This window comes from Rana temporaria, chromosome 6, assembly GCF_905171775.1.
Source record: "Rana temporaria chromosome 6, aRanTem1.1, whole genome shotgun sequence".
Classification (NCBI taxonomy): domain Eukaryota; kingdom Metazoa; phylum Chordata; class Amphibia; order Anura; family Ranidae; genus Rana; species Rana temporaria.
The window spans coordinates 30840269-30857445 of NC_053494.1; the positions used below are offsets into that span (position 1 = coordinate 30840269).

Consider the following 17177-nt stretch of genomic DNA (forward strand, 5'->3'; position numbering starts at 1 on the left):
GTGGGGTCACTCATTCCACAGGGTAACCAGGCTGCTCATGCTGGTCCTGAGGCATTCCACAGCCACTGTGCATCTTCCAGCTTGTATATTATATGATCCCTTGTGCTCCTATATCTCATTCTATGTATGACTCTTTGCTTTTCTGGGTATGCCCAGTGTATCCCTTGTGCTCCTCTATATCTCATTCTATGTATGACTCCTCGCTGTTCTGGGTATGCCCAGTGTATCCCTTGTGCTCCTGTATCTCATTCTACATATGACTCCTCGCTGTTCTGGGTATGCCCAGTGTATGACTTGTGCTCCTCTATATCTCATTCTATGTATGACTCCTCGCTGTTCTGGGTATGCCCAGTGTATCCCTTGTGCTCCTGTATCTCATTCTACATATGACTCCTCGCTGTTCTGGGAATGCCCAGTGTATCCCTTGTGCTCCTGTATCTCATTCTATGTATGACTCCTCGCTGTTCTGGGTATGCCCAGTGTATGACTTGTGCTCCTCTATATCTCATTCTACGTATGACTCCTCGCTGTTCTGGGTATGCCCAGTGTATCCCTTGTGCTCCTCTATATCTCATTCTACGTATGACTTCTCGCTGTTCTGGGTATGCCCAGTGTATCCCTTGTGCTCCTCTATATCTCATTCTACGTATGACTCCTCGCTGTTCTGGATATTCCCAGTGTATCCCTTGTGCTCCTCTATATCTCATTCTATGTATGACTCCTCGCTGTTCTGGGTATGCCCAGTGTATCCCTTGTGCTCCTGTACCTCATTCTACGTATGACTCCTCGCTGTTCTGGGTATGCCCAGTGTATGACTTGTGCTCCTGTATCTCATTCTACGTATGACTCCTCGCTGTTCTGGGTATGCCCAGTGTATGACTTGTGCTCCTGTATATCTGATTCTACGTATGACTCCTCGCTGTTCTGGGTATGCCCAGTGTATCCCTTGTGCTCCTGTATCTCATTCTACATATGACTCCTCGCTGTTCTGGGTATGCCCAGTGTATGACTTGTGCTCCTCTATATCTCATTCTATGTATGACTCCTCGCTGTTCTGGGTATGCCCAGTGTATCCCTTGTGCTCCTGTATCTCATTCTACATATGACTCCTCGCTGTTCTGGGAATGCCCAGTGTATCCCTTGTGCTCCTGTATCTCATTCTATGTATGACTCCTCGCTGTTCTGGGTATGCCCAGTGTATGACTTGTGCTCCTCTATATCTCATTCTACGTATGACTCCTCGCTGTTCTGGGTATGCCCAGTGTATCCCTTGTGCTCCTCTATATCTCATTCTACGTATGACTTCTCGCTGTTCTGGGTATGCCCAGTGTATCCCTTGTGCTCCTCTATATCTCATTCTACGTATGACTCCTCGCTGTTCTGGATATTCCCAGTGTATCCCTTGTGCTCCTCTATATCTCATTCTATGTATGACTCCTCGCTGTTCTGGGTATGCCCAGTGTATCCCGTGTGCTCCTGTACCTCATTCTACGTATGACTCCTCGCTGTTCTGGGTATGCCCAGTGTATGACTTGTGCTCCTGTATCTCATTCTACGTATGACTCCTCGCTGTTCTGGGTATGCCCAGTGTATGACTTGTGCTCCTGTATATCTGATTCTACGTATGACTCCTCGCTGTTCTGGGTATGCCCAGTGTATCCCTTGTGCTCCTCTATATCTCATTCTACGTATGACTCCTCGCTGTTCTGGGTATGCCCAGTGTATCCCTTGTGCTCCTCTATATCTTATTCTACGTATGACTCCTCGCTGTTTTGAGTATGCCCAGTGTATCCCTTGTGCTCCTCTATATCTCATTCTACGTATGACTCCTCGCTGTTCTGGGTATGCCCAGTGTATCCCTTGTGCTCCTCTATATCTCATTCTACGTATGACTCCTCGCTGTTCTGGGTATGCCCAGTGTATGACTTGTGCTCCTCTATATCTCATTCTACGTATGACTCCTCGTTGTTCTGGGTATTCCCAGTGTATGACTTGTGCTCCTCTATATCTCATTCTACGTATGACTTCTGAGTCCTCGCTGTTCTGGGTATGCCCAGTGTATCCCTTGTGCTCCTCTATATCTCATTCTACGTATGACTCCTCGCTGTTCTGGGTATGCCCAGTGTATGACTTGTGCTTCTCTATATCTCATTCTACGTATGACTCCTCGCTGTTCTGGGTATGCCCAGTGTATCCCTTGTGCTCCTATATCTCATTCTACGTATATGACTCCTCGCTGTTCTGGGTATGCCCAGTGTATCCCTTGTGCTCCTGTATCTCATTCTACGTATGACTCCTCGCTGTTCTGGGTATGCCCAGTGTATGACTTGTGCTCCTCTATATCTCATTCTACGTATGACTCCTCGCTGTTCTGGGTATGCCCAGTGTATCCCTTGTGCTCCTCTATATCTCATTCTATGTATGACTCCTCGCTGTTCTGGGTATTCCCAGTGTATGACTTGTGCTCCTCTATATCTCATTCTACGTATGACTCCTCGCTGTTCTGGGTATGCCCAGTGTATCCCGTGTGCTTCTGTATCTCATTCTATGTATGACTCCTCGCTGTTCTGGGTATGCCCAGTGTATGACTTGTGCTCCTCTATATCTCATTCTACGTATGACTCCTCGCTGTTCTGGGTATGCCCAGTGTATGACTTGTGCTCCTCTATATCTCATTCTATGTATGACTCCTCGCTGTTCTGGGTATGCCCAGTGTATCCCGTGTGCTTCTGTATCTCATTCTATGTATGACTCCTCGCTGTTCTGGGTATGCCCAGTGCATCCCTTGTGCTCCTCTATATCTCATTCTACGTATGACTCCTCGCTGTTCTGGGTATGCCCACTGTATGGCTGGGACAAGCTGAATTGTGTGTGTAGTTTTCATCATTGCAACATAAAGCATTCCTTACCAATAAGAACTGAGTGAGGATCACTGAAGGTCTCCTTAAGCCCACCCTGTGGAATCATCCAAACTTTAATCCTTCCGTCCTCTCCACCTGAAATTTGAATTGAAAATGATTATGTAAACCAATTCATGCATACTATGTAGTACAGGGGTGTCCAAACTTTTTTCAAAGAGGGCCAGAGTTGATGAAGTGAACATGCGTGAGGGCCGACCATTTTGCCCGACATTCTGTGAACCATTAAAATTCGGTCTAAGTGTGTTCATCCGAGCAACTAATACACTGCCCAACAAGAATTGTCTTGCCTTTGTGGCTGTGTGTGGTAAAGAGATGAGCTCAGGCGTGTTATTTGGATATACCGTATTTATCGGTGTATAATAATTACGCACCTTCACTTTAAAAAAAAAAATCTTATATTTTAAATAAAGTAACTGTGAATCAATACAGCCTCACAAGTGCCATCAATACAGCCTCACAAGTGCCATAAATGCAGCACCCCCATTGCCCTGAATGCAGCACCCCCATTGCCCTGAATGCAGCACCCCCATTGCTCTGAATACATCACCCCCCTTGCCATGAATACATCACCCCCTCTTGCCATGAATACATCACCCCCTTGCCATGAATACAACACCCGCCCTTGCAATGAATACATCACCCCCCCTTGCCATAAATACATCACCCCCCCTTGCCATGAATACATCACCCCCCCTTGCCATGAATACATCACCCCCCTTTGCCATGAATACATCACCCCCCCTTGCCATGATTACATCACCCCCTCTTGCCATGAATACATCACCCCCTTGCCATGAATACATCACCCCCCTTTGCCATGAATACATCACCCCCCCTTGCCATGAATACATCACCCCCTTTGCCATGAATACATCACCCCCACCTTGCCATGAATACAACACCCCCTTGCTATGAATACATCACCCCCCCCTTGCCATGAATACATCACCCCCCCTTGCCATGAATATATCACCCCCCTTTGCCATGGATACATCACCCCCCCTTGCCATGAATACATCACCCCCTTTGCCATGAATACATCACCCCCCCCTTGCCATGAATACAACACCCCCTTGCTATGAATACATCACCCCCCCTTGCCATGAATACATCACCCCCCCTTGCCATGAATATATCACCCCCCTTTGCCATGAATACATCACCCCCCCTTGCCATGAATACAACACCCCCTTGCTATGAATACATCACCCCCCCTTGCCATGAATACATCACCCCCCCTTGCCATGAATATATCACCCCCTTTGCCATGAATACATCACCCCCCCTTGCCATGATTACATCACCCCCTTTGCCATGAATACATCACCCCCTTTGCCATGAATACATCACCCCCCCTTGCCATGAATACAACACCCCCCTTGCTATGAATACATCACCCCCCCTTGCCATGAATACATCACCCCCCCTTGCCATGAATATATCACCCCCCCTTGCCATGAATATATCACCCCCCCTTGCCATGAATACATTCCCCCCCTTGCCATGAATACATTCCCCCCCTTGCCATGAATACAGACTCACCATTGCAGCCTTGGAGGAGACAGGGAGGAGGCGGGACGAGCGCCGACAAACATACAGGAGAATTTCCTGTTTTATCGGCTGCCTCTTTAATCGAAAGTCCTGCCTCCTGTGATGGACAGAAAAGTCGTCCAATGGCAGCGCAGGAGACGGTACTTCCTGTTGCCGTGTAAACAGGAAATACTCCTGTATGCACGGCGCTCGTCCCACCTCCTCCAAGGCAGCCAGCATTCATTTCTTTTGTGGCCCCTGGCGCTTGGGGATCCGTTGGGGGCCACAAAAGACATACATGTCAAAATGACCAGGCGGGCCGTCCGAAACCGGAGCGCGGGCCGCGATTGGCCCGCGGGCCGGACTTTGGACATGCCTGATGTAGTAGAATGAACAAGGGGCATTATCACTTCAAAGCCAAGCTATTATTTAAATTAAAGTGCATCTAAGCCCAAGAACAATAATGTAAGATATTGAGGTTTACCAATCTTTAGAGGAGGTGGTTGCATGTGTTTTCTTAATTTTACATATTTTTTCCTTCCTTTTACCTGGTGATCCTACCAGTAACATATTTCCTGTCCTAACCACTTGCCGACTGCCGCCAGTACATATTCGTCGGCAGAATGGCATGGCTGCGCAAAGCAACGTTCAGGTACGTTGCTTTGAATTTGCCGCCGTGCGGGCGCTTGTGCCTCTGCAGTGAGCTCCGTGAGCGTGCCTGCGGACATTTCGCTGTTCTGCCCTGTGACAGGACACTGATCTACTGTTCCCTGTGATCAGGAGCAGTGATCAATGTCGTGTCACTGGTACCCCAGCCCCCACACAGTTAGAATCACTCCCTAGGACACACTTAACCCCTTCCTCGCCACCCTAGTGGTTAACCCCTTTCCTGCCAGTGTCATTTACACAGTAATCAGTGCATTTGTATAGCTCTGATCGCTGTATAAATGTCAATGGTCCCAAAATAGCGTGAAAAGTGTCTGTTGTGTGCGCCATAATGTCGCAGTCACAGTAAAAATCACAGATCACCACCATTACTAATAAAAAATGATAAAAACAATGCCATAAATCTATCCCCTATTTTGTAGACGCTATAACTTTTGCGCAACCCAATCTATATACGCTTATTGCGATTTTTTTTTAACAAAAATATGTAGAAGAATAAGTATCGGCCTAAACTGAGAAAAAAAAATATTGCTTTTTTTTTCAAAATGATCGCTCTTTCTTTGTTTATAGCACAAAAAAAATTTAATGGCAGAGGTGATCAAATACCACCAAAAGAAAGCTCTATTTGTTTGGAAAAAAAGGACGTCAATTTTGTTTGGGAGCCACGTCGCACGACAGCGAAATTGTCAGTTAAAAATACGCAGTGCCGAATCGCAAAAAATGGCCAGGTCATTGGGCAACCAAATCCTTTACAGGTTGTTCTCTAGTTTCCGATCATGCCTTGGTGTTGGTCACTCTATTTTTTATGGATGAATACTATACCGATTAAATAAAAAACATTTGTTCTGTTACCGTTCGAGAAAAATGTTTGTGCTTCTTCCTTCGGATATTTTCGCATGAACTGTTGTGATCGGCTCTCAAAAGCTGTATACTAAGGATTAGATTATCGAACGATCGCTCTAAATGCGTTTTTTTTTTTTGCGTCTGATTTTCTCATCCTGTATACCAGGCATAAGCCTCACTATTAGCTAGATTCACAAAGAGTTAAGCCGGCGTATCAGTAGATACGCCGTCGTAACTCTGAATCTAAGCCGTCGTACATTTAAGTGTATTCTCAAATTGAGATACACTTAAATGTAGCTAAGATATGACTGCCTGCGCCGTCGAATCTTAGCTGTCTAGTTCCCCTGGCCGCTAGGGGCGTGAACGCTGATTTACGCCTAGAATGCGTAAATCAGCGAGATACGCCTATTCACGAACGTACGCTTGCCCGTCGCAGTAAAGATACGCCGTTTACGTAAGGCGTTTTCAGGCGTAAAGTTAGTCGAACAAAAAGCTGGCCTAACCAATGTTAAGTATGGACGTCGTTCCCGCGTCGAATTTAGAAAATTTTACGTTGTTTGCGTAAGTCGTCCGTGAATGGGGCTGGACGTAATTTACATTTACGTCGAAACCAATGCGCCGTTCGTTAAAAACGTCAATCACATATAGTCATGGTTTATTTACATAAAACACGCTCACCTCTTCACAATTTGAATTAGGCGCGCTTACGCCGGCCCATTTACGCTACGCCGCCGTAACTTAGGAGGCAAGTGCTTTGTGAATACAGCACTTGCCTCTCTGACTTACGGCGGCGTAGCGTAAATACGGTACGCTACGCCGGCTCAAAAATACGCAGCCCTACGTGAATCCAGCAGTATAACTAGATTGCAAGCTCTAAGGAGCAGGGCCCTGTGATTGAATTATATTGTAACTGTACTGTCTGCCCTCATGTTGTAAGGCGCGGTGCAATCTGTTGGCGCTCTATAAATCCTGTATAATAATAATCATCTGTTCTTTGTTGTTTCATTTCCCAATCTGCAACATGAGAAGAGGGTGACATGGCTTTTATCATACCTGTGACTAGTCGCTGAGGATTGAAAGGGTCCCATGTAAGGTCTGTGACGGGCACTGTGTTCTCAATAGTCGGCAGGGAGTCTGGTAAACGTCCTGGCTGTGACAGCTGTGGGTAAAACATGTAAACAATCAACCGTATGAGTTGTAATGAGGGTTATTCAATTAAAAAGTACAACAAAATCCAAGTCAAATAATCAGGAGTCCAATGTTTAAAACAGAGCTTCCATGAAAACTGAATCCCCTTCTCAACCTGACCACATTGCTTCTTTCAGAATGGAAAATGAAAAAAAATAAATAAAAGAATCTTGTAATGTCTTTCTGCAGAAAACGACACGCTTCCTCATTGGCTAATTACGCTACAATGCCTAGGCATTGGTCACCTGATCTTCAGAGGTTCTGTTCAGACAAAGTCAGTCGATCAGCAGCCCTGATCCTATCAGCTCGTGTCACATGAGCAGCGCATAGATACTAAAACAAGCCATAGATTGTAAAATTGCTCGATTCCCCTACCAATGCAGTAAATGTTGATGGGGAAATAACTCCGGCAGTGCCAAGGTGTTCTGCCAGCAGGAAGGATGTGACAGCTCTGAGTCTGCTGGGGTTGTCAACGTCACTCCCAAAATGGCGGCACCCTGGAGCTTAAAGTGGAAGTAAACCCAATTCATTAAATTGGAGCTGGGCACATATTATATATCTGCAGGATTTTCTTATCTCTCTTCAAAGCACTAAGTTCAGTGGCTTTATCCTGCTCCATTCTTCTGTTATCAGCCTGATAACTTCTGACAAGTTCTCTGTCAACTGTGATAAAACCAGCCTGAAATGTATGTCCGGGAGGGTGCTATAAATAGATTAGCAGAGAGCTGGTCTGTTCACAGCACAGCTCTGCAAGTCTCTGCCTATTTGGAGGAGGGGGGGTGTGCCTTTCCTCCAATCAGCTGTCTCACAGTGTATGGCAAGAATCCACACCCACAGGTGAATCAGGAAGAGAACATTCTAACAGGGGGTGCACTTTCTAAACCATATACAGTGGAACCTTGGATTACAAGCATAATTTGTTCCAGAAGAATGCTTGTAATCCAAAGCACTCACATATCAAAGTGAGTTTTCCCATAGAAGTCAATAGAAAATGAAAATAATTTCTTCCACATTGACTTCTATGGCATGCAATACCGAATGTGGCCAGAGGTGGGGGCGCCAGAGAGACTCAGAAATACTCAGAGATCGTTCGTCTGCTCTCGGAAACACCCGGGAACTGAGTACTTCTGAACTGCTCAGGCGCCCCCTGCACCTCTGGCCAAATGCAGGACTGCACACCGCAGAGACTTGAATCTTGCTCATTTTGCGAGACAGCGCTCGCAAACCGAGTCAGGATTTAAAAAAAATGATTACTCATATTGCGAAACGCTCGTTACTGCGTTACTCGCAATCCAAGGTTCCACTGTATAAAGCTTAAGACATCTGATCGTTGCTGGCGCTGTGAGGAACACCCGGGCACTATTCTCCATATTTTTGGGGAATGCCCCAAACTTCAAACCTTTTGGCAACCGGTCCTTCGATTTATTCACAAATTCACAGACATTCCCCTAACCAATGATCCTGCTGCAGTTCTACTAAACCTTACTCTCATGTCAAGAAAGCGCTATCACAAATCCCTTCTTAAGCACCTTCTCAAAGCTACTCGGGCTTGCATACCGAGCCAATGAAAGCAACAATCTGCCCCCACAGTGGCCCAATGGTTCCCAAGGGTTAATGATATTGAATAGATGGAAAATTTGACTGCCACTATTCGAGACAAATCTGAGGAACACAAAACCAGGCGGTTCTACTGGGATCTTTTTTTTTTCTCGGATGAATACCTCCACTATGCATAGCTCGGTCCTAATGAGTGCCAGAAGCTTCAACTTTAAACCTGATGTTTGCATTGCTTGATGAGCATAGGATGCCCTTCACCCCCTAGATGGGACTTACCCCCTCCCTTTCCCACATAACCCCACCTTCCCCCTTCTTCTCTCTTTCTCTCTCTCGCTCTCTTATTTTCCCCTTTTATATATTTTCTCCATTATAACCAAAAAATTAGTATGTCTCGACCTCAGTGGGATACCCCGCAATACACTTCCCCCATATATCAATAACTGTTTTTCAAGAACAACAGGACTTACTTCTATTGAAGTGCGAGTGATCACAGAATCCGCCTTAGTGGACCCCTAGACTTACACATCCTAGGTACTGGAGATCCCTGCACACCTACAGCTTTATTCTCTGGTAATTACTCTGAGTGACCCTATACCCAGTAGGATGCATTCAGATACTGTCCATTTACCATATTTACCGGCGTATAAGACGACCCCCTAATTTTCCAGGAAAATGTTGGTTTTGGGATATACTCACTGTATAAGACTACCCCCTTCTTACTAGTCTTTCTGGAAGCTGAGGGGTAGCCAGAACAACCGCTGACAGAAACAGGCTTTTTCAAATCTCACTGTGCCATTACATTACATGCCATCACTTGCCCCCACTGTGCCATCAATTGCCCCTCACTGTGCCATCAATTGCCCCTCTCTGTGCCATCACTTGCCCCTCTCTGTGCCATCACTTGCCCCTCTCTGTGCCATCACTTGCCCCTCTCTGTGCCTGAACTTGCCCCTCACTGTGCCTGAACTTGCCCCTCACTGTGCCTGAACTTGCCCCTCACTGTGCCTGAACTTGCCCCTCACTGTGCCTGAACTTGCCCCCCACTGTGCGAACAGTGCAATCACTCACGTTTTTCTGAATCGACTTGCAGGCGGTGACAGTCTCCGTGCTGCGAGCGTCAATGATTTGAAAGCCGCTCCTTCCCCTCAGAGTGTACTGTGATAGGCGGAACACAAATCTTCCCAGCAGCGCCTCTGTTCTGTGTTCCGCCTATCACGGACGTCTTCTCATCTCGTCTGTGATAGGAGGAACACAGAACAGAGGCGCTGCTGGGAAGATTTGTGTTGCGCCTATCACAGGACACTCTGAGGAGAAGGAGCGGCTTTTAAATCATGGACGCTTGCAGCACGGAGACCGTACCCGGCGTATAAGACGTCCCCCGACTTTGGATGCATTTTTTTGCATCCAGAAAGTCGTCTTATACGCCGGAAAATACGGTATATGCTATTTTGTGTGGACGACCTATTCTGTGAAGTTATCTTTTCATGGTTTGTGTCACATACCACTAAATAAAAAGAAAAAAAAGTTTAAGACATGTAAAACTTATGTAGGGAGATTTGTTTCATCCCTGTGTATCATCTGAGACTATTCACTTCACTGAGTATATGTGAGGGTTTACATCCACTTTAAATAAGTTGTAAAGGTACAATTTTCCTAAATAGCTTTCTTTACCTTAGTGCAGTCCTCCTTCACTTACCTCACCCTTCCATTTTGCTTTTAAATGTCCTTATTTCTTCTGAAAAATCCTCACTTCCTGTTCTTCTGTCTGTAACTACACACAGTAATGCAAGGCTTTCTCCCTGGTGTGGAGTGTCATGCTCGCCCCCTCCCTTGGACTACAGGAGAGTCAGGACGCTCTCTACGTTGCAGATAGAGAAAGGAGCTGGGTGTTAGTGGGCGTCCTGACTCTCCTGTAGTCCAAGGGAGGGGCGAGCACGGCACTCCACACCAGGGAGAAAGCCTCACATTACGGTGTGGAGTTACAGACAGAAGAACAGGAAGTGAGGATTTCTCAGAAGAAATAAGGACATTTAAAAGCAAAATCAAAGGATGAAGTAAGCTATTTAGGAAAACATTTTTTTTTTACCTTTACAATCCCTTTAAAGCGGAATTTTACCCACAGTTTTCTTTAGCAGAAAACTTCTAAAGAGCTATCCAAAATATCAATCAGTATATTACTGATAGAATCCAATATAACATTATTGAGATGGTACCTGGTGCACACAAGGATTGCAAAAATATATACAAAAAAAGGGGGGGGGTAGCCATCAGGGGCCCTGGGGACCTCTGGGCCCTTTAATATATATATATATATATTTTTTTTTTATAAAAAGAAATTACAAAAAAATGGGAGGTTGCCAGCTGGGACCTCTGGGCCCTTTAATAAAAATAAAAAATAAAACCTCTGGGCCATTAAACAAAAAAAAAAAAAAAAAAAAGAAATAAAATAATATAAAAAAAAATTTTCATAAAAAAAATGGGGGGTTGCCATCCGGGCCCTGGGGACCTGTGGGCCCAATAATAATAATAATAATAATAATAATAATAATAAATTAAAAGAAAAATATATATATATATATATATATATATATATATATATATATAAAAAATATATATAAAAAATATATATATATATAAAAAAACGATTTTTTTTTTTATAAAAAAAAAGGGGGGGTTGTCATTCAGGGCCCTGGGGATCTCCAGGCCCCTGGGGACCTCCAGACCTCTAAAAAAAAAAAAAAAGATTTTTTATTTTTTCTTTAAAAAGGGGGTTGCCATTTGGGCCCCTTACAGGTGTACTGCCTGTACCCCCCCTGATGGCGGCCCTGGATATCACCCACAAGGCCAGATTCCCTTCTGTTTTCTCCCACCTTCTTGTATTTTTTTAGGGGCTGTTTTGAACTGCATCATGTTATTATTATTCAGTAGCATGCGGACATCTAGTGCAGGCTTTTGGCCACTACGACTTGTTTACTTATGCGATTTTGATTTCTTTCTCTGTCTTCCCCTCCGGTTTAGTATTACTTGTAAGTGCAGTCGCTGTAGATCTGAGGGGAAGCTCTGAAATGAAAGCAAAGCTCTGCCGATTTTATCATGTAATCATGTGCAAAAATGCTGTTTTTTATTTTCCTTGCATGTCCCCCTCAGATCTACAGCGACTGCACGTGAAAGTGCACTTGTAGTGCAAAGTGGATTTGCCTTTTGTATATAACCCCCTGTGGGCCATATTCTTAAACAAGTTACGTAGGCGTATCAGCAGATACGCCTACGTAAGTCCGTTATCTATGTTTAAGTGTATTCTCAAACTGAGATACACTTAAACATGCCTAAGATACGACGGCTTGCGCCGTTGTATCTTAGGCTGCAATATTTACGCTGACCACTAGGTAGCGGTCAGCGTAGAATATGCAAATGACTAGTCACGCCGATTCTCTAACGTACGCTTGCCCGCCGTAGTGTTTTAACGTTGTTTCCGTAAGCGATACGCGGCGTAAAGATAAAGATGCCCCGTAGGTGGCGTACTCAATGTTAAATATGGCCGTCGATCCCGCGTCGAAATTTCAAAATTTAACGTCGTTTGCGTAAGTTGTCCGTGAATGGCGCTGGATGCCATTTACGTTACAGTCAAAACAAATGACGTCTGTGAGACGTCATTTAGCGCAATGCACGTCGGGTAATTTACCCGATGAAGCATGCGCATTACGATCGGCGCGGGAGCGCGCCTAATTTAAATGATCCACGCCCCCTGCCAGGATCATTTGAATTAGGATGGCTTGCGCGGGTGGACTTTACACGACGCCGCCGCAAGTTTACAGGTAAGTGGTTTGTGAATCAGGCACTTGCCACTTAAACTTGCGGCGGAGTAACGTAAAGTACATACGTTCCGCCGCCTTAGATGTATAAGAATATGGCCCTGTGTGTTTATTTACAAGATATGTTCAATTCAAGAGTAAGCTGTCTGCTTTTAGACCAAGCAGTTTGATCCGTACCTCCAGCACCGCTATCTGGCCCCCTGGTCCAGCCAAAGGCACAGCCACTCGCTGGTGGTTCGCACAGAAACCGTCACTCTCTCCTGGTGTGCTCTGGCTCACTCCTTTCAGGTTGGTGATGTGATTGTCACGATGGAGGACAATGCCCTGAGTATGACGGAACCGTGAACTTGGACCTGTAATAGATTAATCCAGTGAAAGCAATACAAATTAGTTGACGCCCAATACTAAAGCATATGAAAAAAAATCAAAAAGCAGACCTTTGTTTTTCTTGCACAGGGCAAACCGACAGGTTTGCTTAACCTCTACCTTACCGGGCCATAGGAACCCTCCCTCGATCCGGGTGGACGTCATATGACGTCCTTTGTTCCCGGCGATCTAGGACGTGCGCGCACGCCGCCCGCGGCACTGCTCGTGACCCGGCGCGCGTGCCCGGCGGCCGCGATTGACGCCGGGCACCCGCAATTGCCGGTGATCACGGCAGGAGTGTGGATCTGTGTGTGTAAACACACAGATCCACCTCCTGTGAGAGGTGATGAGACCGATGCGGTGTTCCCAGTACAGAGGAACACACATCATTCCCCTCCCCCTACAGTTAGAACACACTTTAGGGAACATTTTAACCCCTTCAGCGCCCCCTAATGTTAACCCCTTCCCTGCCAGTCACATTTACACAGTAATTAGTGCATTTTTATAGCACTAATCGCTGTATAAATGTGAATGGTCCCAAAAAAAAACGTGTCAAAAGTGTCCGATGTGTCCGCCGCAATAAAAAAATTTGCAGATCGCCGCCATTACTAAAAAAAAAAATTATAAAATAAAAATGCCATAAATCTATCACCTATTTTGTAGACGCTATGGGCCAGATCCACAGACGAAGTATGCCAGCGTATCTACTGATACGCCGGCGTACTTTCAAATTTCTCGCGTCGTATCGTTGTTTTGAATCCTCAAAACAAGATACGACGACTTCTGGGTTAGATCCGACAGGTGTACGTCTTCGTACGCCTTCGGATCTAAGATGCAATACTTTGGCGTCCGCTGGGTGGCGTTTTCCGCGTTGGGTATGCAAATTAGCGATTTACGATGATCCACGAACGTACGCGCGGCCATCGCATTTTCTAACGTCGTCTGTAGTCGGCTTTTTACGGCGTATAGTTAAAGCTGGTATTTTGCGGCGTATAGATAGAATTGCCATGTTAAGTATGGCCGTCGTGGGGGGCGTGTCCGGATGGCAATGGGAGCAGACATCTAGTGTCTGAGCTCCTGCAGATCGGCTCTAAATCCGGCCTTTATAGGGTGCAGAGTTGCCTAAAAAGACCCCCTTGTGTTCCCCCAGCCTTCGGTGGTACTCCTGGCCCTGGGGTATGAGAAAAGGCTACCAGAATCGGGGCAAAAAGTCCGCGAAAACGGGAACCGCGGACAAGGCCGCAGCCGGGGCCTCGCCTAAACATCCTGCCCAGATGGAGAACCAGGCCGACGATCCGGAGCGGCTGCCAGCTACGGCGGCCGATTTTAAGGCTGTGATGCTGGCGATCACTACCCTGACAGGCAAGGTAGACCACATTCAGACCCATGTGGAGTTTATAAGGAAGGACTTTGATACACTCCGGGGTCGCATGGCTGAAGTGGAGCAGAGGGTCTCTCAGACTGAAGACACGGTACATGACCAGGGAAGTGATATGCATGTGTTAAAAACTAAAGTTAAGGCACTGGAGGCCCGAGCCGAGGACGCCGAGAACCGTAACAGGCGAAATAACTTGCGGGTGCTGGGTCTTCCGGAGGGGGCTGAGGGTACGGATCCCACCGCCTTTGCTGAGCGTTTGCTGCAACTTATCCTCCCCGCTGCACGCTTTTCCCCATTTTTTACAGTGGAACGAGCCCATCGTATACCATCCACTAGGGGGCCACAGGGAGCACCACCCCGCACTTTTATTTTCAAGTTACTTCACTTCCGTGATCGCGATACGGTAATGAAGGAGGCGAGATCCCAAGGTGAACTGCGATTTGAGAACGCCAAACTCCTGATCTTCCCGGACTACTCGCTGGAAACGCAGAAACAACGGAAATCATATGATGCGGTGAGGGCCAGACTCCGAGCCAAGCATATTAAGTACAGCATGCTGTTCCCGGCCAGACTGCGGGTAGAGGATGGTGAATCGGTTAGATTCTTTACTTCTCCTGAGGAGGCTTCCATGTGGATCGACACGCTACCTCGCAGATAAGTACCACTACTACCGAAGAGTCACATTGTTTGTTCTTTTACATGAGCCATAGCCATTTGCTGCCTTATAGACATGCCTCCTTTACATGATGGCCTGTACATGTTCTGTGCCCCCCCCCCCCGGACTGTCTCATGCGTTCACTGATGTTTTACTTTATGGGCTGTAGGGGTTAGGGGGCCATCAGTTCTTCCTGTGGGTGGATGGGGTACCCTGATTGGAGGGCCACGTGACTGCTGATCCTTTACTGTACCCCCCCCCCCTCCCCCTTTTTGTCTCCTCTCCTTTGGCCAAGGCTGGCACCTCTGGCTGCTCATGCAACGTTACAGTTCAAGTTTTACTGCCCCCGGCGGCTGCCGGGAGACTGCACCCACATATCTAATCCGGTCTCCGGCAAGAGACTTAATGTGCACCATCTGACTGCTGGACTGTGGATGCCATTCCGCACGCGTTTCCCCATTGCAGGCGTGTTCGCCTGGGTTCTGAGTTGGGATCCTAAGCCTCCCCAAGGTTGGGGCTGGGGCTGGCGGGGTGGGGGGTGGGGGGGTGGGGTGGGAATGTTTTGGTATACCTTGTTTTTGTACTGTTTTTTCACAAGCGATGTTTATATGAATGTCATAGATTACCTGAGATGCTCTGTCCTGACCTGTGCAGTGGCCCGGACTCTGCATCCAACTCTGGAGAATGTATCCAGGTCTGGAACTGTAGCACTAAGTGATTATGGCTGAATGCAATATAATATCATGGAACACCAGGGGGCTAAATTCCTCTGTGAAGAGATCATTGGTGTTTCAATTTCTTAAAACATATCGCCCCCAAATCTGCATATTGCAGGAGACTCACTTGACGGGCGGTAAGCTCTTGAGTCTTCGGAAACCTTGGGTGGGACATCTATACCACTCCACGCATACCAATTACTCTAGAGGGGTCAGCATTCTTGTGCATAAATCCTTGCCGTTCCGACTGCTAGCGCTGGAGATTGATCCGGACGGCCGTTTTGTTATGTTACATGCCATTGTGGATAGGTTGGAGCTGGTGGTGGTGGGACTGTACCTGCCCCCCCCAGCCTCCATGCGCTTACTTAACCAGTTGATTTCTAAGATTGCTGCCTTTGCCACAGACAATGTGGTGATACTGGGGGACTTTAATCTGGTTCCGGACTCTGGGATGGACAGACTTTCACCCGTAGCGGGCTCATCTTCAGAGCTGCTCTCTTGGGCGGAGGCTTCCAACCTAACTGATGTGTGGAGGTGGCGCAACCCTTCCCAGCGAGCCTACACTTGTCACTCGGCCTCGCATAAGACCCTTTCACGCATAGACCTTGCCTATGCTGGGGGGTCTGTTCTTTCCAGAGTTCGGGATGTCTCTATTCTCCCCCGTGGCATATCTGACCACGCGCCACTTGCGTTGAAACTATGTGTTTCCAATGCACCGGGGGAGAGCTTGTGGAGGTTGTCCAGGTTCTGGCTGTCGGACTCGAGGATCTCGGAGCCGTATAGATCAGAGGCAATACGTTATTGGCAGGATCTGGACCACTCTATAGCCCTGACCACGTCTTGGGATGCATTTAAGGCTTTTACTAGAGGCAGTTTGCAGTCCCACATTCGTGGGGTCCGGAGAGACCTGAGGGAGGACACCCTGAGAGCTGAGGGGAGGGTGGCAGCACTCGAACTTGAATACTCCACTACTGGGTCCCCCGAGGTCTATTCAGATTTTCAGGCAGCGTTGAGGGATGTTCTCTTGCTCCGCACAGCGGCCACAAAAACTCAGTTCCTACACCAGTCCCAAAGAATATTTGAACATGGGGAGAAGACAGGTAGTATGTTGGCATGGCTGGCGCGGGAAAGCTCCTCTCCAGTGACTATTTCGGCTATATGCGACTCTGATGGGACGGCCTTGACCGATCCCACCGCTATCAATGCCAGATTTGCATCTTTCTATCAGGAGCTCTACAGCTCTCGGATGGTATGTACGGATGCAGAGCTTGCGGCCTACCTCAATGGGACGGAGCTCCCGTGCCTGACCTCCACGTACAGGGAGGCGCTGGATGGCCCTATCACATTGGAGGAGCTTCAGCGGGCGGTAGCATCCTTTCAGAATGGCAAAACGCCGGGCCCGGATGGCATCCCTGCCGAATTCTTTAAAATATATGCAGAGGAAATTCTCCCATCATTTAAACTTGTGCTCCAAAAAGCCACAGAGGGGGACTCTCTTCCCCCGACGATGGCTGAGGCGGTAATTGTTGTCATTCTTAAACCGGG

General features: G+C 47.1%; 1 protein-coding gene across 1 annotated transcript in view; it reads right to left on the reverse strand.

The window, feature by feature from the left end:
* Positions 1-17177, reverse strand: part of LOC120943338 (coronin-7-like) — a 268405-nt gene that overhangs the window by 19659 nt on the left and 231569 nt on the right. The window contains exons 16-18 of the mRNA XM_040356578.1: positions 12695-12870; positions 7014-7119; positions 2910-2996 (exon numbers count right to left, since the gene is read on the reverse strand). Of these exons, the coding sequence (XP_040212512.1) occupies positions 2910-2996; positions 7014-7119; positions 12695-12870 (369 nt within the window). The remainder of the gene's footprint in view (positions 1-2909; positions 2997-7013; positions 7120-12694; positions 12871-17177) is intronic.